Source organism: Nyctereutes procyonoides, unplaced genomic scaffold (assembly GCF_905146905.1).
Source record: "Nyctereutes procyonoides isolate TBG_1078 unplaced genomic scaffold, NYPRO_anot_genome, whole genome shotgun sequence".
NCBI lineage: Eukaryota > Metazoa > Chordata > Mammalia > Carnivora > Canidae > Nyctereutes > Nyctereutes procyonoides.
In genome coordinates this window covers 2,931,867-2,953,141 of record NW_026575133.1, presented here as the reverse complement: position 1 = coordinate 2,953,141, position 21,275 = coordinate 2,931,867, and the positions used below count along the sequence as shown (strand labels likewise).

Here is a 21,275-nt window from a genome sequence, read left to right as displayed (position 1 = left end):
GAATATGCTTAACACTACTGAACTGCACACCTAAACTAGTTAAAGTGGTAAATTTTGTTATCTATATTTTATTGGAATTAAAAGAAAAAAAAAAAAAAAGAAGGACTTGGGCCCTGGAGTGAGACATGCTTGGGCTTGACTCCTCAACCTCCTTACCAGCTAGCTGATCTTGAATGAGTTACTTAAATGCTTTATGCCTCAGTCTGTTCATAACGGGAGTCAGAACTGATAATAAACCTGTGAGCCAGGTGCTATCCTGAGGCTTAGATTAGCTTGGTTGTGATAGTACACATATTGCTGGTATTCAAGCCAAGGTGACAAGACAGGTCCTCAGGAGCCCAGGGCAGAGTGGGACTGTAGCAGCTCTGCCCCCGGTGTGGGGCCCCTGGTACTCATCCCTGGGGCTTCTTGACCAGTGGTGTGCTGGAGGCCAGTCCCAGGGCTGGGGTTGATTCCAGGTTTGTGGGCTCTGCTGGGTGTGGGGGGTGTGAGGGGCTTAGGGGGCTCCTGACCCTGACCTGCCGGTGCCTGAGGATTGTGGGCAAGGCTCAGCCAGCTGATGGGAGTGTGTGCTGCACTTCTGCTGAGATATGCCAGCAGCAGCTGGGCTCGTGGGCAGGGTCGCTCCTTCAGCCTATTTTCTCTCTGTTCAGTGAACACTTACTGTGTTGAGGGTGCTGGGCTTACACAGGGAGCAAACCAGATGTGGCATCTGCCCCTGTGAGCCTGGCAGGAGAGACTGGCCTTCACAAAGGACTGCGTGTTGTACACAGCTCCAGATTCCAATCCCAGCTCTGGCGGAGGAGCCGAGTGAACACACCCGGGAGGCTGGTCTAGAACAAGTGTCTCAGGGCAGCCCAGGTGGCTCAGCGGTGTAGCGCCACCTTCATCCTGGGGTGTGATCCTGGAGACCTGGGATTGAGTCCCACTTCGGGCTCCCTGCATGGAGCCTGCTTCTCCCTCTGCCTGTGTCTCTGCCTCATTCTCTCTATCTAAAAAAAAAAAAAAAAAAAAAAGAACAGGTGTTTCAACTGAAGCCCTGAAGGGCGTTAGGGATCAGTCAGGTGTTTGTGTTGGTGGGCAGGACTGTTCTGGGCAGTTCTGGGCTGAGAGAGCAACGTGGGCAAAGGCTCCGGCTGAGACAGGAGTGCTGGTGTGTTGAAGGAAGCAGAGGAGCAGAGCAGCTCAAGTCCTGAAGGCTGGTATTTTCCTCTGAGAGCTGCTGAGGAAAAAGCAGTCTTTTAACCTGTGGGCTCTGTGGGAAGTCATTGGTAACACAGCAGCATCCTCTGTGTGTGGAGCTTTTCTTGGTGGATATCCATTTGGGGAGAGCATTTCTTTTTAACTTTTATTTTTTCATTTAAAAATTTATTATTTAAAAAATATTTTTAGGTGATCTCTACACCCAGTGGGGCTCGAACTCACAATCCTGAGATCAAGACCTGCCTGCTCTACCAACTGAGCCAGCCAGGTGCCCCCCCCCCCAATTTATTTATTTTTAAGTCAAATAATTGACATAAAGTGGTAGATTAGTTTCAGGTGTACAACATAATGATTTGATAAGGGAGAACATTTCTTTTTTCCTTTTCCTTCCTTTTCTTTCTTTCTTTCTTTCTTTCTTTCTTTCTTTCTTTCTTCTTTCTTTCTTTCTTTCTTTCTTTCTTTCCTTCTTCTTTCTTTCTTCTCTTCTCTTTCTTCTTCTTCTTCTCTCTCTCTCCTCTCCTCTCCTCTCCTCTCCTCTCCTCTCCTCTCCTCTCCTCTCCTCTCCTCTCCTCTCCTCTCCTCTCCTCTCCTCTCCTCTCCTCTCCTCTCTTCTCTTTCCTCTTTTCTTTTCTTTTCTTTTCTTTTCTTTTCTTTTCTTTCTTCTTTTTCCCAGCATGGAACTCAACACGGGGCTTGAACTCACGACTCTGAGATCAAGACCTGAACTGAGATCAAGAGTTGGACACTTAACCAACTGGGGCCACCCAGGTGCTCCAAGGAAGAACATTTCTTAATTAGTGTAGTTTTTTTTTCTTTGTGTAAGGGGGCAGGGAAATGTAAAACCCCCACAGCACATCCTGTTTGGAATATGTCCATTTTAATGCAAATCTGTTCATGCATTCAAGAACTACTTCCTGCATCATCTGTGAGGTGCCACTTAACAGTGTTAGGCCCTAAGGATACAATACTGAGAAAAAACCAACAGGGCGCCCCTGGGTGGTTCAGTCAGTTATGGTCGGCCTCCGCCTCGAGCTCAGGTCATGATCCCAGGGTCCTGGATCCTCAAGCCACATTGGACTCCCTGCTCCGTGGGGAGTCTGCTTCTCCCTCTCCCTCTGCTGGCCACTCTCCCTGCTTGTGCTCTCTCTCTCTGTCAAATAAATAACTAGAATCTTAGAAAAGAAAAGAAAAGAGAAAAGAAAAGAAAAGAGAAAAGAGAAAAGAAAAGAAAAGAACCACAATCCATGTCCTCAAGTAGCTTATAAATTCATGTAGGGGCTGAGATAGCAGTCAAGGAAGCTCCCAAATCCAAATCTGTTTGGTGCTGCAGAGGAGGGGCTGGGGGGTGTTCTGCAGGCCTGTTATAGGGAGTTTGATCAGCTGGAAGGAAAAAGTTGGAATCAGGCAAAGAGGAAGGACTATTCTAGGCAGAGGGGATGGCAGTTCAAAGGCCCTGCCACAGGAGGGAGCGAATCAGAACGGGAGGGGGGGCAGGGGGGCGGGCAGTGTGTGGGGCAGGGCACGTGTGCCTTGTAGTTCTTGGTAAGGAGATTTTTTGTATCAATTCCAAGAGCAATGGGGATTCATTGAAGGGCTTAAGTGGGAGTGACAGGATCAGATCTGCATCTTGAAAGGATGCCTCTGGCTGTGGCTAGGAGAACAGATTGGAGGGGACCCAGAGGGGATGTGGGGCACCCAGTTAGTTGGCTCTGTGGGGGCTCCAGGCACTCCAGGCGCAATGGCATGGGTGTGCAGCTGGGTGGCCTGCAGGTTGGGGTGTTCAGCCTGTCATTTAGGGGCCCCTGGCTGGGTAGGACCCCCTCCGTTCTCCCTTCTGACTGCAGGCTCTCACTGCCCCGGATTTGGCCAGGTTAAGATTTCAAAGGACAGAGCCGAGGTGTACAGTTCCCCAGCCCAGACACCTGTCTCAGCTCCAGCCAGAGCTGCATGTTTATTTCTTGGAGATCCAGCAGGGAGGGGTTCGGAGCATCCCTGGGCCTCAGCCTCCCCATGGCCACGCAGGCTTGGGGCACTGTGGAAAGGTTCTGGTCCCTTAGGGAACTGGTGCTGGAAGTGGCGGAGCTCTAAGGGCAAGAAATGCTCGCAAGGCATGTGGGACCCCCAGGACACGCCAGGAGGGACGCAGGCTGTTTATTCCTGCAGCGTTCAGAAATCCGAAGGGGTTCTTTCCGTTTATCACCAAACACCCAGGTGCTGGGGATCAGAGTTTTGTTTCCTGAGAGGATTTAAGAAATCCTTGTGTGTTTTTGTTTTTATCTTGGTAACTTCGCCTCAGAGGATTTTCTCCAAAACCTTTTACCACTGAGGCTTTTCTTTCAGGGTAAGACCACACAGGAGCTGATGGATATCAGGGCCATTTGCCACTGGAGTGTATTTCCTTCTGGGGGAGAAGGATGGATGCACACCCCTCACTTTTGGAAGAGAGAGAACTGTCTTAGGCCATCCTCCCTGGGCTTTACCATCCTGGCGCCTGCAGGGCACGGGCAGCTGCTGGCTACCCCCGGCTCAGTGGGCTGCCTGTCCTGCACCGGCCTGAGCGGAGCCTGGGGCACCGTCCTCCTGGTGGAGCCATAGCCCTTGAGGGAAACCTCCGCAACAGTAGTAGCAGTGAATTAATCACAGCACATAATACTGATGCAAAGAGCCCTTGTGTGTGCCAGGCATTGCTGTCCGTGTTTTAGAAATATTGTCATTGAGGCGCCTGGGTGGCTCAGTTGGTTAAGTGGACTACTCTTGGTTTTGGCTCAGGTTGTGATCTTGGGGTCCTGAGATCAAGCCCTGTGTTTGGCTCCAGGCTCAGTGTGGATTCTGCTTGAGATTCTCCCTTTCCCTCTGTCTGCCCCTCTCTCAAATAAATAAATAAATAAATAAATAAATAAATAAATCTTAAAAGAAAGAAATATTACGTTATTTACATCTCACCATACTTCTAAGAAGTAGTCACTGTCATTATCCTCATTGTACAAATGGGGAAACTGAGGCATAGAGCATTTAAGCAACACGCCCAAGGTTACACAGCTAGGGGGCAGGAATTTGAAGCTGGACAGTTTAGGCACGAAGGCTAAGCTCTTAGCTGCTAGGAACACACATGGCTCAGCTGGCTGAGGACCCCCTGATGTTGCCGGTTAGGCAGAGCACATGGTCTTTGTACAGAGCCCCAGTGTTTCCTACCCAAAGCCTCCAAGTTGTTTCTCATGAGCATTTGGAGTGAGGGGTGGGCTTGACAGAGTTGGCAGGAGGCATCATGATTGGGGGAAAGAACATGGAATCACATCGGCCTGGGTTCGATCCCAGCCCTACCCCTAGTTAGCTGTTTCCCTGGGCAATCGCTTCACCAGGTCTGTGCCTCAGTTTTCTCCTTAGCAAAGTGGAGAGAACACGACTCACCTCACTGTGAAGGTGAGGATGGAGTGAGATGAAGGGTGTGTGGAATTAGGCTCAGAACCTGCACATAGTGGGTGTCCAGTGGTGAGGAGAGGTGGATGTAGACTCTGGTGGCAAGAACCTCAGGGAGCCTGGGTAGCTCTTGGTCAGGGTTCTTCCTGGAAACCAGGCCTGGAACTGCGCTGGAGGCCCACCCCATTTGGCTGCTCTGGCTGCAAAGGTCTTAAGGTCATAGCAGCTTCTCCCAGCTTCTTTTTTCCCCAGGCAGCTTGCTGGGGAGGGAGTCTCCATGGCAACACTCAAGGACCACCTGTTGGAGGAATCAGGCTCTGGAGAAAAGTGACCTCCTTGCCTCATTCCCGCAGCCTCTGCTGAGGTTTTGAGGGGAAGTGGTCGGCCCACGTTGGAAACTCGGTCCAGATGGGCTGCTCTGCAGACCGAGTGAGGGTGGGCTGCCCAAGGGAGGTCATTTCCTGGGCCCAAGTGGTGACAATGCCTTTTTAGCAGCAGCCCTCAGCCCTGGTGCCTGATGGGAGTTGCCTCTGCCTCCTGGGCTGCCTCCAGAGTGCTCTCCCCTGAGAGGAGGCACTTGGCTCCTGGGTTAGAGAGCAAGGCTGATGGGATGGGGTGGGCAGGGGCCTGTGGGCTTAGGTGTCCGTGGACATTCTTGTCTGGAAGCAGCAGGGCCTCCTGAGAGAGAGGCTGTATTTGCCTCATTGTTTGCCTGTCTATCCCACGTCTTTTCTTGCATGGGGGTGGAGTGGGGTGTAGGAAGTGAGGAGGTGAGGAGGGGTGGGGAAGAGGGTGGGCTAAGGGAGGGGTCCAGAGTCTGAGCAGTGGGGCTGGCACAAAAGGGTGAGAAGAGAGGCATGTGACTGTGACATGACACCAGAAGTCCCTGTGAGTCCTCCACCCCACCCAGACCCACCTCAGGGATTCCTTCCTGACTTCCATGTTGGGCCTTGCCTTGTTCAGACAAGTCTTAACGTTTCTCTTTGCCTCAGTTTTGTTGTCTCTGAAGTGAACAATTATTGAAGTCAATTGCCTTATATGTGGTTGCCATGAGGAGGAATGAGCCAATTGTCAGGTCCTCATGACTTGTGACTGAGTAATTCCATTTCTAGGAATGTATTCTTTCTACCATACTTTGTGCGGTGGTGTTTATAATTGAGCGATATCAAAACAACTCAGGTGTCCAGTAACCAGGGATCAGGGAATGCCCCAGTAACTTGATAGATCTAAATCCAGGGATAATTGATGACCAGTCAAAAATCATCAGTGGGGAATGAACAGGGTAGAACCTTGTGGAAGGAGTGCATACCATGTATATCTCAGTTATCATCATATCTTCAGGACCTTGCAAAATGCTTTACAAACAGTAAGTCTTCAATAAGTATTTATTAAATTATTTCAACCATTTAAAAATTGTGTCCAAAGAAAACAGGGTTGGAAGAAACTATTCCAAAATGTTAACAGGGGTTAATTCTAGGTGATGAATTTATGTGTGATTTTTTTATTCTTCAGAAAATTGAAACAATTCAACAATGTACACGTATTACTCTTTATTTTAATTCTTTTTCTTTGAGAGAGAGTGTGCATAGGTGGGCGAGGGATAGAGGGAGAGAGAACCCCAAGCAGGCTCCACACCTAGCATAGAGCCCAATGTGGGGCCTGATCCCAGGACCCTGAGATCTTGACCTGAGTGGAAATCAAGAGCCAGTTGCCCAACCAACTGAGCCACCCAGGCACCCTATATTACTCTTTTTAAATGCGATAACTTGAATATTACGTTGCTTATAAAATATAGATATAATTTAAAAATTCAAACAGTGCAGAAAAGTGTACAAAAGAAACTAAAGTCACCATTTAGCAGTTATAGGCATGAATATGTGGTAAATAGCTGCCAGGGACCTCGCTCTATGCACATAACAGGATGGACATGTGTGGGATTTTGCATGAATGAGCTCATAGAATACAAGCTGTCTTGTGACCATTTTACCACAAACTGTATCATGGACATCTTTCCCTGTCAGTACAAACTGATTTGTGCTCTTTTAAAGTCTATGTAGTGGGAAGCCCCGGTGGCTCAGCGGTTTAGCGCCGCCTTCAGCCCAGGGCCTGATCCTGGAGACCTGGGATTGAGTCCCACATTGGGCTCCCTGCATGGAGCCTGCTTCTGCCTCTGCCTGTGTCTCTGCCTCTCTCTCTCTGTGTCTCTCATGAATAAATAAATAAAATCTTTAAAATAAAAAAATTAATAGACGTCAACAGAGCAACACTCGGTTGACCTTCCGGCACATCTGTGAAACCAAATAGACTTTTTTTTTTTTTTTTAAGATTTTATCTATTTATTCATGAGAGACACAGAGAGAGAGGCAGAGACACAGGCAGAGGCAGAAGCAGACTCCCTGTGGGGAGTCTGATGTGGGACTCAATCCCGGGACTCTAGGATCATGCCCTGAGCTGAAGGCAGACATGTTCAACCACTGAGCCTGTTGACATCCATTTAAGTTTAACATTTTTGCTCTTGTGATCAGTGCTGATGGATCTTTATAATCAAAAAATTAAAACATTCAAAAATTCCTTGTGGTTTTGGGTTTGGGGATGAAAGTTTTGGCAGGAAACCAGCCCTGCTTGCAGAGGGAACCAGTTTGAGGGCTTGTTGAGGAAGTTCTCGATGCTTGAGGCACGACTGTGTGCTGAAGGGGTGGGAAGGGGTGCAGGTGAGGCCCAAGGGTGGCTATTTCAGGAAAGAATGTTTGGTTCAAGAAAAAAGACCCTCAGGTTGAAAAGAACCTGTCTCAGGTGGAGAGGGCCTCCTCACAGCATCTAGGGTGGGAAACAGCTTGGTCTGGGGTGCTCCTCAGTGGCTCCGTTTCCTTAGAGAGGCCTCAAGGCCCTCTGAGAGATCCTGTTAGAAAAGAGATGAGCAGGGAATGAGTTTTTCCAGGTGCTCCTCAGGATCAGGAGCCAGGCTCAGGGGAAGGGCAGCGAGACTGATGGGTTGAATGAGTTATCAGCTTGTTACCAGTCTGGCCTGCTGGAAATAGCCTGGGCCCTAGGATCAGACGGCCATGTCCGGATCTCTGCTCTGTCTTTGACCAGCTGGTGACTTCTGGAAGACACCTCACCTCTCTGAGGCACAATTTCCTCATCTGTAAGTTGGGTGCTGTAATTACTTTCCAGCCCCTTATGAGGGTGTACACAGAGCCTGGTTTCTGGAGTATGTGAAAACTAAAATATGTGGTTTGTAGTAGATGCAACTCTAGGTCATTGTCTAGGCCAAACACACTTCCTACGTGCTTACAGGAGAGGGACCCTGCTGTTTTTCGAAGTAGCTGGGATTTGGGTTGACCCATGTTGGTAAGTGAGGAAGCTGGGCTGCAGGGGAACATTGTGTGTGTGTGTGTGTGTGTGTGTGTGTGTATGTGCGCGCACGTGTGCGTGTGCCCTTGTGTGCATGTGTGCGCTGGGATGGGGGTAGTTATGTTGTTGCCAAGCACATAAGTGACTGTGACGTGGTGAGAAAGTGGAGGAGGTGGCGTGGATGTGAACACGGAGCTACCACAGGGAGACAGATGAAATGCGGAGGTGACAGCTGGGTCTGGGGCAGGCCTGATTGAGATTTGCTGTGTGTGGCCTAGTGGAAGAACTTTCTGGGGAGTGTAGTAGCTGCCTCCTGGGAGCACCTGCTTTTCCAAGGCTGCACTAGCTCCCTGTGAAGAGAAGTAGCCTGGCAGAGGCAAGTGAGCTTCCCTGGGAGGCTCAGCAGGGGCCAGATGGCCTTAAAGGTGGGGTCCCTGTCCAAAGTGCCCAGGTCAGGGTTTGATAGGGCCAAGGAGGAACATGTGTAACCTTGGAAAGGGGGATGGGCCAGAGGCCAGGGTGTTGTGTGGGGAGGAGCCCCTGCAGTTCAGGGCTGGCCCTAGGATCCAGACAGTGGGCCCCCTCCCCTCCTCGACCCTGCCCTCCTTCCCTGACTTTGTGGTGGGCTCCTGCCTGCAGGCCTCCCTGGCTCCTCTACTTGCGTTCACAGGCCCCTGTGATCTGGACTCTCATTCCCCCAACCCTGCTTCCCCCAGTTCCCAATGCCCAGCCTGTCTCGTCTCTCAGCCCCCAGATACTCTGGGGTGTTCTTTCCTGGAACATCCACCCCATCCCTCTCACTGGGCACATCTGCCTAGTCTTATAGGCCTTAGCTTGAGTCCCACATCCTCAGTCTCCTTAAAATGACCCACCAGACCCTCCAGGCTCTCTTCTGCTCAGAATCTGGACAGCTCCAAGGAGCCTGTGCCACGAGATGACAGCATTGGTGTCTGTAGGGGGTCCTTTCCCAGCACAGGCCATGCTCTTTACTGGTTTAGGCCCCATGCTACCCAGTGAGATAGTCACAGTTTTTATCCTCACCTTATAGATGGGGGGATCCTTTTGAATAGCCTCCATTTGGCTAGTTTCCAAATTCCTCCTTGCATGAATGTCTTGGCTGTCCAATTAGCCTGAGCTCTTTCTGGGCAAAAGCCATGACTTCGGCTCCCACAGCTCTCCCAGCAGCAAGCCTGTGCCTTGTGCATTTCCCTGGCTGGATGTCTGCTGCAAAGATGGGCCTCAGCTTTTTGGGCCTTGACATAGACTTGAGGGCCCCAGGGCTTGGCTGGGAAGCACCCAGCCCCATTGGTGAGACAGGCTGGAGTCTGGTGGAGAGGGAATGTGGAGCTGAGCCCTGGCTTGGTGGCCTGCCCTGGGCATCTCACTACTATCTCACTATTTCATTTTCTTTCCTCCACCAGGGAACTCAATGGCAACAACATCACTCGGATCCACAAAAATGACTTCGTGGGGCTCAAGCAGCTGCGAGTGCTGTGAGTATGGGCTGCGGCCCTACTCATTACCTCCCTCCTGCCCCCTCCCCCCTTGACCATGGCCCTGTGCATCTGAGGCAGAGCCCTAGCTGTGGTTTGTAGAGTCATAGGCCACCATGGGGCCCTCCCTGTGGAGTCAACCTTCGGAGGACCTGAGGGAGGTGGAATGGAAGTCATGGTGAGTCCTGAGCCTGAGCAGCCATGACCTCGTACACGGTTGAAAAATTGGGCGTGGCATAGGCACCAGTGGCTGCTGCCTAGCAGGACCTGGGCTGGACAGATAGGGAGTCTTGTCCTGGAATGAGGGAAGACTGGTCGACCGTGAGGAAGCTTTAGGTCTCTGGCTTAGTCTGCTGGGGCCACCAGCACAAGACCACAGACTGAGTGGCTTAAACACAGAAACTTATTATCTCACAGTTCTTGACGCTAAAAGTCTGTGATCAAGGTGTCATTAGGGTTGTTCCCAGTGAGGCCTTTCTTCTTGGCCACCTTCTTGCTGTGTCTTCACATGGCCTTTCCTCTGTGTATGCATAGAAAGAAGTCTCTATGTCTTTTCCTCTTCTTATAAGGATACCAGTCCTATCAGATTAGGGCCCTACCCTTTTGACCTCATTAAATTTTGATTACCTCCCTACAGGCTCTGTCTCCAAATCACATTGGGGGTTAGGGCTTCAGTGTGTGAATTTTGAGGGGATGCATTTCAGTCTATAACAGTCTCCATAGTTCTTTGGATGCTGTGCCTCAGAAAGACTCCCCAGCGAGGCCACAACTACCCTGACTCACCCATAGGTGAATGGGGACAGTTGAGGACAGAGGTGGCTGTCCTCAGGTGCCTGACAGTAGCAGATATTGGAGGTGGCAGGTGTGGGCTCTTTTGGGGTTGACCACTAGGCACCAAAGGAGCCACCTGCAGCATTTCCCTTGTCAAACTGGGCAGGGGTGAAGAGTGAGGAGGGGAAGGAATGGATCCCTTCATCTCTTCCTGGTCTGTGGCCCTCAGACACATGCATACATTCTGACACATTCAACATCAGACAATCATAGGGTCCTCACTCCCTACTTCCAGAGTAGTGCAAGGGTCCTTGGGCTGTAGTTCTTTCAGAACTACTTTGCTGCTTTGAGAATCTTTGGTGGGGCTGGGGACTCTCTATCTTCTCTGGGGTCATAGCTGTCAGTCACTAGGCAGGGGTCTCTGCTGCTCTAGAACCCACTGACCTTTAACTCCTTCCCAAGCTCCAGGAATCTCTTCTGAATCTGGGAAAACCCTCCCTCCCTCCTGGCATCTCTCACCCACCCTATCCTCCAACATGAGTTCCTTAACAGCTCAGGCTTTTGGAAACAAGGTGGAAGAAGAAAAGTGTGTGGTTGAAGTTTCTGCCCCCTGCACTACCCCAGACCTCCTCTGAGGTCCACGTGGGACCTCAAGCCACCTGCTTAAGAATGGACAGGGGAGAATGAGGGGAGAAAAATACACTTGACCATCTCAAAAATTACCACACAACAAGCAAACTGCTTGCCAGCCGGACGTTCTGGGTTGTAGGGAGCATTGGTGGTGAGGAGGTATAGTCTATGGAGCCAGGTGGTTGAGTTGGCAGCAGATGGGGCCAGGCGGTGTAGGGGTGCAGGCAGAGGGGGTGTTGTCTGCCAACTGCAGAGTGTGTTTGCTGCATGTGTGGGCTTTGCCCAGTTGGCACAGACTCCCCTCCCCCTGTTACCGACCCATCCTCCTGCTCTGCCCCTTGGACATGGGCGGAAGGAGGGCACGGGTGCCAGCAGCCTGGAGTTGGCCCCTGCTCCCTGGGTCCCAGTTCCTGGAACATGGAGCGGTGGCCTGGTGTTCTGGTGTGCTGTGGCCACGGTGGCTGCAGAGAGGTCTGCGTGGGCTCAGGGGCTGGAAGTACATCTTGCCGTCAGGGCTGGGTATGCTGAGGATATCTGTTGGGTTTGTGGGGCAGTTTTGTCAGCTCAGGCCAAGACCCGGGTCTGTGCATGTCTCGGGCCTTGCTCCTGCTTCACTGCCTTGCACCAGATGTTGCTGATAGTCCTTGTCCAGCATCCTGGAGCTGTCTTTGTCTCTGCTTCCTCAGGCAGCTGATGGAGAACCAGATTGGAGTGGTGGAACGGGGGGCTTTTGACGACATGAAGGAGCTGGAGCGGCTGTGAGTATCTGTGGGTGTGGGCTCAGGGCGGAGGGGCCGTGCTGAAGGGATGCAACAGTTGAGCCTGGCAGCAAGGGCAATGTGCAGGGAGGGAACCGCATGCCCCACCTGCCTCCCACCTGCTGCTGGGAGCCAGGGGCAGCCACAGCCATGGAAGTAGTCACAGCATCATCACGAGGTGACGGCGAGGACAATGCAACTAAATGCAACTCTCTTTGTTGTTTTTGTCTGATAATACATTATGGCAAAAAATCCATGCAGTACAGAGGAAGTGAAATTCCTTCCTATAATCTTATATGCTGGGTGTGACCACTGTCCACACTACTGTTTGTGTGGCAGTAAGGAAGAATTTGTGTGCCAAGGGGACTGTCAGGAAAGACCCAGTGGCCACCTGTGAAGCTGTGTCTTGGGTGTTCAGTGCTACAGTACAGAAGCTAGAAGGTGGAGATGTTTCTGATTTACATGGTTTGCTCCATACAGGGCTTTTGCATTTGAAAATGGGTCTTGATCAAGTTTTGCATTTCAGATTGGCAATAATGAGAAAAAAAGGGAATGTGGTATGAGTGAGGTGAGGGGTCACACATTCACGGGGGTCACTGGTTTCACTGTTTTGCTTTGGTTTGGCTGTCAAAAGGTGCCAAGAGTCCTTGAGTTTGTATGCTTTGAACCAGAAAGTCCATTTTACTTTAAGGAAGGAATCAGAGACGTGGCTAAAAATTAATATATCAGGATTTTCTATGCACATTATTTAAATACAACAACCAAAAAAATGGAGAAAGCCATTCTTGTGGAGACACAGGGTATCAAGTCACATTTTTGAAGAATAGTTAAGGCCATTAGAATGTTCTCACAATATAATATTACATGGAAAGGGCAGGAAATGACATATTTAAATCACATCAACTTATATGTATATAGAATACAGGAGGAGAGATAATTGGGAAGATTAATTTTCATTAATTGAGTGGTGGGATATCAGGTAACTTTAATTCTACTCTTTGCGCTCATGTTTTTTATGGATTTTTTACAGTGAGTTTATAAGTATGATTATAGCTACTACTGATTGCCTTACTCTATGCCAGGCACCAAGATAAGCTCTTTGCCCTACAATATCTCATTTAATCCTGAAAACAACACTGTTCAGTGGTATCTTAAAGATGAGAAACTGAAGTGCTTGGAAGTTAAGGCACTTGTGTTATTAAGTGATTAAGTACAGAAGAGGGAATTAGAACCCAGATCATTTTGCCTCCAAAGCCTGAGATCTTGATGACTATGACCTAATACCTCACTATTCTCTTTTACTTCAAAGGAAGTAAGATATAAAATAAAGGGAGGAGAATATGGGTATCTCCTTGCCTTCCTGCTGCCTGGAAGAAAATCAAGTGGTCTTTCTTTTGAGTTCTTCATCCAGGCCTAAAAGTGAGCCATAAGGAGCCTGCAGCTAGAACAGATGATTAGTGCTGTGTTTGTTTTCTTTCAAAGGCTCCGAACAAAGTACATATTCCTGACCTGGCTGTGAGGGCCTGATTGGGACTGAATCCCCCCTGCAGCTCTAGCCTTGGTGCTGCCATGCCCTGCAGGAGGAGTAGGAGTGGGCAGGGCCTTCCTTGTTGAGTCAGGACTTGCCCCTGTAGATTTTGTCCTTTCAGTTCCTTTCTTCTGGGGCAGGTTTTCTCCCCAGCAAGTTCATAGCAGGTGGTTCTTCTTGGGGTTTGTGACTGCCATGTCCCTGAGGGTGTCAAGTGCTTACTGCAGATGGCTGGCACCCTCTCCAGTGGTAGATCTGTTAATCGTAAAAGTTGGGTAAAGCAGGCAGTCATAAAAACCACACATACTCTAGAAACATTCCATTTTAAGCTCAAACATGTAAGTGTGCGTTTATTGACCCTTTTCCCCCACCTTTTTTTGCTAAGTCTTTTCTTCTTAGTATGAGACTGGAGTTCTATATTGTTTTCCTTGCCTCCACTTCATACAAATTACTTGCTTATGATTTTTGGTTTTGGTTTCTTTAAGGTGAAGTGAGGTGTTTAAAAGGCCCTTAGAGGGGCACCTGGGTAGCTCAGCTATTGAGCATCTGCCTTTGGCTCAGGGCATGATCCCAGGGTTCAGGATCGAGTCCCAAATCGGGCTCCTGCAGAGAGCCTGCTTCTCCCTCTGCCTATGTCTCTGCCTTTCTCTGTTGCTCATGAGTAAATAAATAAAATCTTAAAAAAAAAAAGGCTCTTAGAAGCAATTTGGGTGAAGAATTCTGAGTTGCTTCTTTTTTTTTTTTTGAGATTTTATTTATTTTTAAAAATATTTTATTTATTTGAGAGAGAGAGAGAGAGAGGGAGTGAGAGAGCACAGAGGGGCAGTGAGAGGGAGAAGCAGACTCTCTGCTAAGCAGAGACCCAGGACCCCAGGATCGTTACCTGAGCCAATGGCAGATGCTTAACCGACTGAGCCACCTGGGCAACCCCTGAGTTTCTTTGTGACCCTCCTCCTGCCCCTGACCCAGTTTTTTATTTAATTCAACAGCTCTTCAATGAACAACTTTTGGTTTATTGACTTTCTCCAAAGAGTCCAATTTAATTTTCACAGAGATGGCCTCTTCACATAACCATAAGCACCTCTGGTGTAGAGAGCTTTGGGAACCAGAGGTACCTGGCTCTTGTAAGTGGTTACTGCAGACTCAAGTACAGAAGTGGAAGTGTGCAAGCCCTCTGGCCATGAGGGTCAGTGTGCCCTGGGCACAGAGGGAGAGTGGGATGCTCAGCCACCCTATGCCGGCTGTGGGGCGGTTGGTGTGTAATGTGGGGGAGAAGCTGTCTCCAGAACCTGGCTCTAGTACTTGGCGGTCATGAGGGTGAGTCACTCACCTCTTGACATCCCAGTTCCTTCAACTGTCACAGAGACAGCTCAGTAGAGTCCATGAACATTCAGAGCACATATAAGAGCCAAGCCATGTGGCAAGATGGTAGCAGTAAAACTTGCCCTCAGTGTTCTTGCAAGGAAGAGATAGGAGGGTCTGTGCCTGAATGGAAGCCGTTGTTGTCATACTCAAAAAACAAAACAAAACAAAACTGTACCTGTGCATTCTGCTTTCCCTCTGATGGTAAGATAATGTCTCCAAAACACTTGTCCCAGTGCCTGGCACATGGGGAGGGCCAATGGGGACTGGTGACCACTACCACTGTCACTGTTCTAGCTACCATGCTCCTTCACCATGCTGGGCCCTCCTTCAGTGTCCTTTGGTTTTCTCCTTTAAACTGGCTGTTGAGGGATCCCTGGGTGGTGCAGCGGTTTGGCGCCTGCCTTTGGCCCAGGGCGCGATCCTGGAGACCCGGGATCGAATCCCACATCGGGCTCCCGGTGCATGGAGCCTGCTTCTCCCTCTGCCTGTGTCTCTGCCTCTCTCTCTCTCTCTGTGACTATCAGAAATAAATAAAAAAATAAAATTAAAAAAAATAAACTGGCTGTTGAATTTTTTTTTCCTCTTCAGTGTTTTCAGAAGTTGAAGCTGGAAAAATGAGAAAGTCTTGGGGGAAAACAAAACAAAACAAAAACCAGTGATTACCCGGCAGTGTAAATACAAGATTAATTTATTGGACAAGGTTAAGGAACTTGGGGTGATCTGATGTCCACTCCTGTTGCTTTAAGGATTATATTGGTGGTCCCTTTTTTCCCAAGGCAATGATGTGTTTCCCTAGGAGCCTGCCCTTTTGACTGAACTTATTCCAGCTGGTCTACTTGTCTGTGCCATGCTGGAAAATGGTGCCTTTCTCATGTAGAGAACATGAGATACATCTCATGTATCAGATGAAGGGTGACCTCCTAGGAGGTAACCACAGACCAGTTACTATTGGCCACAGACAACTTCATTACTTCCTCCCCCCCACCCCCTGGCACTTACCCAGCAACAGAAAGCTTTTGCTGAGTTGGTTTATCATCATCTGGCACTGTTAAAGGAGATGGTTGTATGAGATCCAAACTGTGCTGTAGTCTGGAGGGCAGGGGGTTGGATTTTACTCTGTTGCTTCTCTAGCCTTGACATGCACTTGGGGATCTTGCTGAAATGCAAAATCTGAGTCAACAGATCTGAGGTAGAGGCTGGGATATTGTGGCTCTTATCAACTCCCAGGTGAAGCACTTGCAGATTCAAATGGGTGCTTGTGTACCAAGGTTCCATACTTGTAGGTGTCACACCCTGGATGGGCTGGAGTCCTGTACTGCAGTGACAGAGAAGTAGTTGCTGATGGTGGCAAAATGAGTCTGGTTAGGTGTCATGGCTTTCCTAGAACACATCTGGGTTCTTTATAAATTATATCCTCTTGTCCAGGCCACATCCAGAACCAGACTTACTACTCCTGCCTGTGTTTATAAAACTGAAAAGTTGTTCTGTCCACCAGTAGAGCAATTAGAAATGATGGACATACTAGTCAGTCACTAAAAGTAAAAGAGTTATTCTCTACTGTTTGGCATGGGGAGACATCCACAAATTGTTGAGTAAGGAAAATGCACGTGGCCCAATACTTTTTCTTTTGTTATTTAAGGTTTTTAAGGAATTAAGTATGTGTTTTCATAGATAATAAAAAAATCAATAAAGTTATTTTCATTTTGAAAAAAGACCTAAAGCAAATAATAAAAGAGAACTAAGTTGCCACTGAGTCAAATGTGGATGAAAGCAGTGAGGAATCAGAACCAGGGGGCTGGTCCTACCCATTAGGGTGTATCTCATATTTCAAATATAGTCAGGTGTTCAACCCACAAGCCAAGATAATATTTCAATCAGTGCCTTATGAATTACAATGGGTCTTGCAAATGTAACATGATGATGGCGATAAGCATTAGGAGGAGACCAATTTAAGGCGTTTACTGCCTATCAGCTTCTTGGCCAGGAGCTTCCACAAGTAATCTGTGCTTGTCCTCCCCAAGTGTTGGATGGTGAACTCCCACTTTATAGAAACTGAACCCCAGAGAAGGTCATTTCCCTGGGGTTACACAATGACCTTTTTAGGATTTGAACCCTGTGCCCCTATTGGTCCAAACCCAAGGAGTTCTGAAGAGTTTTTTGATTTCCTGGACACTGAGGTACCTTCCAACTCTTCCTTTCTTCTTTCTTTTTTAGACGACTGAACCGGAACCAGCTCCACACGTTGCCAGAACTGCTGTTCCAGAATAACCAGGCTCTTTCGAGACTGTGAGTGACACTGTGGCCAAGGCTCTGTGTGTGGTCTTGTCCCTCACCCTGTGGGAGGGGCGGTGTCTGGTCAGAGTGCCCATGACCTCCTGCTCCTCACCCATCAGGAATCGTGCCAGGCATCAAAGGCCAGGCCCTTTCTCTGGAAGGTGCTGTGCAGTGTGTTTCTCTGTGGTTGTACCTGCCGGAATCCACTACTCATTCAGTGCTGTGTGTTGCCCCTGACAGTGCGGGTGTGAGAATGTTCTGGGGCGGGGGGCAGGGGGAGGCATTCTTGTCAGCCATGATGCCAGGCTTTCCAGGGTTGAATATTTATTCATTCAGTGAAACCCTTCTTGGACCTATTTCTGTTTTCAGATTGGAGTAATGAAGTCTGGAAGCTTATCCACCATAGCATAAGTTCGTACTTTTATTTGCTGTCAGCATACTTCTTTCAAACTTAAAGGGTAGTGGTTAATTCTGCTGCTCTATGATTTGCTAAATGTGGCTATAATTGTTTTACCATCTATTTCATTTTGTGGGATCTTGGGTTGGACAGGATCTCTAGATCTGCAGAGGAATCTCCTCTGCAGTTCCTTAGCCTGTGGTCCTTCAGTCTTTGCTTGGCTACTTCTAATGATGGAGAGGGAGTTCATTACCTCCCCAGACAGTCAGTTGCATTATTGGACAGATCTGCATATTAGAAACATTTTCTAATTAGATTTGAGCCCTAAATCTGTTTCTCAACAATTTATGTTTTTTTAGCTTTGCTTTCTGTAAATATCTAGAACAACTATGTACTCTTGTTAGATTAAAAAAAAAGATTGATTTATTTATTCCAGAGAGAAAGAGTGAGCACACAAGTGGGGGGAGGGGCAGTGGGAGAGGGAGAGAGAATCCCAAGCAGACTCCACGCCGGGACATGGTTTTACTGCTGAGGAAAGTCAAGACAAAAGTCAAGGTTGGAGAGGTGAAGTGGCCTCCTCGGGGTCAGTAGTGAAGCCCCTGTTGGACTCCCCACCCAGTGCTCTTCATGGCTTCATATTTTACTGGAGAAAAGTGGTTCTATGCTTCAACAAATATTAGATAACTGGATTTTATATCTAAAGCGTGGCACAAGGAACTCCATTCAAAGAGTGGAAAAGCCATTGAAGAGGACAGAAGTCGGCTTGACTCCTGGGCTGGGAACCAGGGGAGGCAGTGGCCTTTAGAACCACTGGATGTCCTCACCCCTGTGGCCTGGGGTTGTCTTGGGGAGGGGGCCAGTCACCACTGAACAGAGGGACTTCCAGGATAAAGGCCTGCCTGATAGAAGGCTTAGTGGTTCTTTGGGGCATATTTTCAGGCTCTAGAGCCAGAACCTTTCCCCTGTGCCTATTGTTTTTTCTCTTTAGGCAATTGGTCTCTAACTCTTGGCAGGAGATGTTTCTTATCTAGGAGCATAGCCGGACCTGGTGGAGGGAAACTATTTTCTCTAGCTCTGCTGTTAATATGTCTTTTTTTTTTTTTTTTTTTTTTTTTTTTGCTGTTAATATGTCTTAAGCTCATCTGTAAGCACCAGTGTGCCAGCCAGCAGGACTTTGGGGAGGACTCCTGTGCAGTGTCCCTGCTTACGTCAGGCTGGGACTTGAGTTCATGACTGGGCCCAACCTGGTTCAGGGCAACCTGGCACCCCTCCAGTGCAGGCCATCTCAAAAGAGCACATCCTGGGGGAAATGGTTACACAAACCCTTTTACTGATCTAGTTATTTGTCCCTGGTGTCTGGCTCACTGAGTTTTTTTTTTGTTTTGTTTTTGTTTTTACCTTTGTCATTGTTATAGGGAAGGATGGAGGAGCAAGTGCTTAAAGATTTATTTGCTAATATTCTTTGTCCTACCTCCACCCTCAATCTATTGACTTGAGCATCTGGCATTGCCAGGCATCTCTGTTAACTCTCCCAGTCCACTTGGTCTGGCTGGGGAACACTTGGGCACTTCCAGTTCCAAAAGCAAAAACCCCTGCAGGCTGGTGATGTCAAGGGTGATCAGGTATTGTAAGGGAACAACCAGAAGACTTATAGGTTTCTTAGGACAGGAAGTGAAATATTGCTGGGACCAGACTGAGACGTGAAGGTTCTTTCTGAGTATCTTTTTTTTTTTTTTAATTTATGATAGGCACACAGTGAGAGAGAGAGAGGGGCAGAGACACAGGCAGAGGGAGAAGCAGGCTCCATGCACCAGGAGCCCGAGTGGGATTCGATCCCGGGTCTCCAGGATCGCGCCCTGGGCCAAAGGCAGGCGCTAAACTGCTGCGCCACCCAGGGATCCCTCTTTCTGAATATCTAATTATTGTCCTGCTGCTCCCTGCAGACCAGTGTCCTGGGCTTATGGGCAACATCTCATTTCCGCCATGATTTTGGTTAGCCTAAATGCATACTCCCCTCCTCCTTCCTGTGACCTTAGAGTTAATCCCCATGTCTCAGATCTCAACCCCAGATTTCTGAGGAAAGAATCTGATTGGTTCATCTTTGGTCACGCAGTCATTCCTGGGCTGTGTTGGGGGTTTGTGGGACTGCCTGGTGCAAACTTAATAGGGAGCCCACTCCTCCTCCAGGAACTAGAGGGGGACTACATTTGCTTTGGAGGCAGGGTAAGAGGGGAGACAGGGCCTGGTGCTTCTGGTCTCTCACCTGTTGACCTCCTCTCTGCTTTGAGGGAATCCGTTGCTAATCCTTTCCACCTGGAGCAAATCATGGACTTTCAGCAGAGACCGTTATGCTAAATCAGCATGAAACAGGTTTGAGAGAGACCAAATGCGCCGGTAAGGTATGGTCACAGAATGTGTCAGGTGGTGCAGTCCATATTTAGGCTGACTTTGTGTGTGTGGCTGCCAGATGTTAAAATCCTGTTACTGGCCATTCTGCAGTTGTATTTCTGCAGAAATACGTGTTGGGTTTATCTGTCCATTTCATTCTCCTTGTGGTACCTGAGGCCTAGAGAAGTGACTTGCCTTGGACCACAGAGCAGTTTGGTGATAGGGTTGGAATTAGATACCAGGCCTTCCAGAGTCCTGAAATCTCACATTTGGGGATCTAGCCTAAGGGAATAATAAAACGCAAGCACAAACCTGTTCACTGCAGCATTATTTAGATTTTTGAAATATAAAATATTCCTATTTTGATATATAGAATATGCCTATATTGAAATATAGAATATTGATTATAGAAATATATGTCCAGCTTTAGGGGAACAGTTAAGTAAATTATGGTATATCTGCTTGATTAAATACTTATATCATCATCAAATGTGTGGTCTTTATGGAAGATGTAAAGTAATGCAGATAAATATTTGTGTTATCGAAAGCCAGGATAGGATGCAAAATTGTACTGACAATATAATCACTAAATAAATCACTCTAAAGAAGGCATGGAAAAGACTGTGAAATGCCAACAGGGGTTGTCTCTGGGTGACTTGTTTCTTTTCTGTGTTTCCCAGATGTTCTGTAAAAAGCATGTGTGATTTTTATGGTAGGAGACCTCCCAGCTTTTACAAGTGCTGGAAAGCCTCTGTGGTTGGGGTTACAGTAAGTGCTAGCTAGGTGACATTGGAGGCCTTCCTCTAGCCCCGTGGAGCCCTGTTTTGGTCTTCTATCAGATAAAGAAAATTTTGGCTACCTCACAGGCTGTTGCAGGGATTTGAGGAAGTTGTAACCCACTCCCCTCGCAGGTGTAGACTCTGTGGCCTGTAGTATATGCTCAGGAAATGTTAGGTGAATCCACATGAGAATTGCTTTGGAGGCGGCACTACAGCCTCCAAGCTGACCCTGTACTGGAGCATTTTGTCCACTGCTGGTGGTTCATCTGTACCTTTTATTTTTTTTAAGATTTTAATTTATTTTTTGAGAGAGCTAAAGAGAGTGAGCATAAGCATGAGTGGGGCAGGGACAGAGGGAGAAGCAGGCTCCCCACTGACCAAGGAGCCCGATGCAGGGTTTGATCCCAGGACCCCAGGATCATGACTTGAGCTAAAGGCAGATTCTTTTTTTTTTTTAATGTTAATTTTTTTTTTATGATAGTCACACACACACACACACACACACACACAGAGAGAGAGAGAGAGAGAGAGAGAGAGAGAGAGGCAGAGACACAGGCAGAGGGAGAAGCAGGCTCCATGCACCGGGAGCCCGACGTGGGATTCGATCCCGGGTCTCCAGGATCGCGCCCTGGGCCAAAGGCAGGCGCTAAACCGCTGTGCCACCCAGGGATCCCCTAAAGGCAGATTCTTAACTGACTGAGCCACTCAGTGCCCCATTCAAGTCTGTCTTAATGTAGAACCACCCCCTTGATTGGCAAGGACCTCCCGCAACAGGTTTAAACTTTTTCTTTTCACGAGACGCTGTTTCTCATGAGGTGCACCTTGCAGAGGTACCCTAAGGGCTATCGAGGGAGGCTAGTGTGCTCACCAGCAGCAGGCTCTGCAGATAGCCACTTGAATGTGGCCTGGGACAGTCAT

The 21,275-nt window shown here is 48.4% G+C and overlaps 1 protein-coding gene across 3 annotated transcripts in view; it reads left to right on the top strand.

Moving 5' to 3' along the window:
* SLIT1 (slit guidance ligand 1) overlaps positions 1-21,275 on the top strand; it is a 173,667-nt gene that overhangs the window by 13,676 nt on the left and 138,716 nt on the right. For all 3 annotated transcript variants that reach the window (XM_055300074.1, XM_055300072.1, XM_055300071.1), the window contains exons 2-4: positions 9,396-9,467; positions 11,555-11,626; positions 16,734-16,805. In XM_055300074.1, coding sequence (XP_055156049.1) covers positions 9,396-9,467; positions 11,555-11,626; positions 16,734-16,805 — 216 coding nt within the window. The remainder of the gene's footprint in view (positions 1-9,395; positions 9,468-11,554; positions 11,627-16,733; positions 16,806-21,275) is intronic.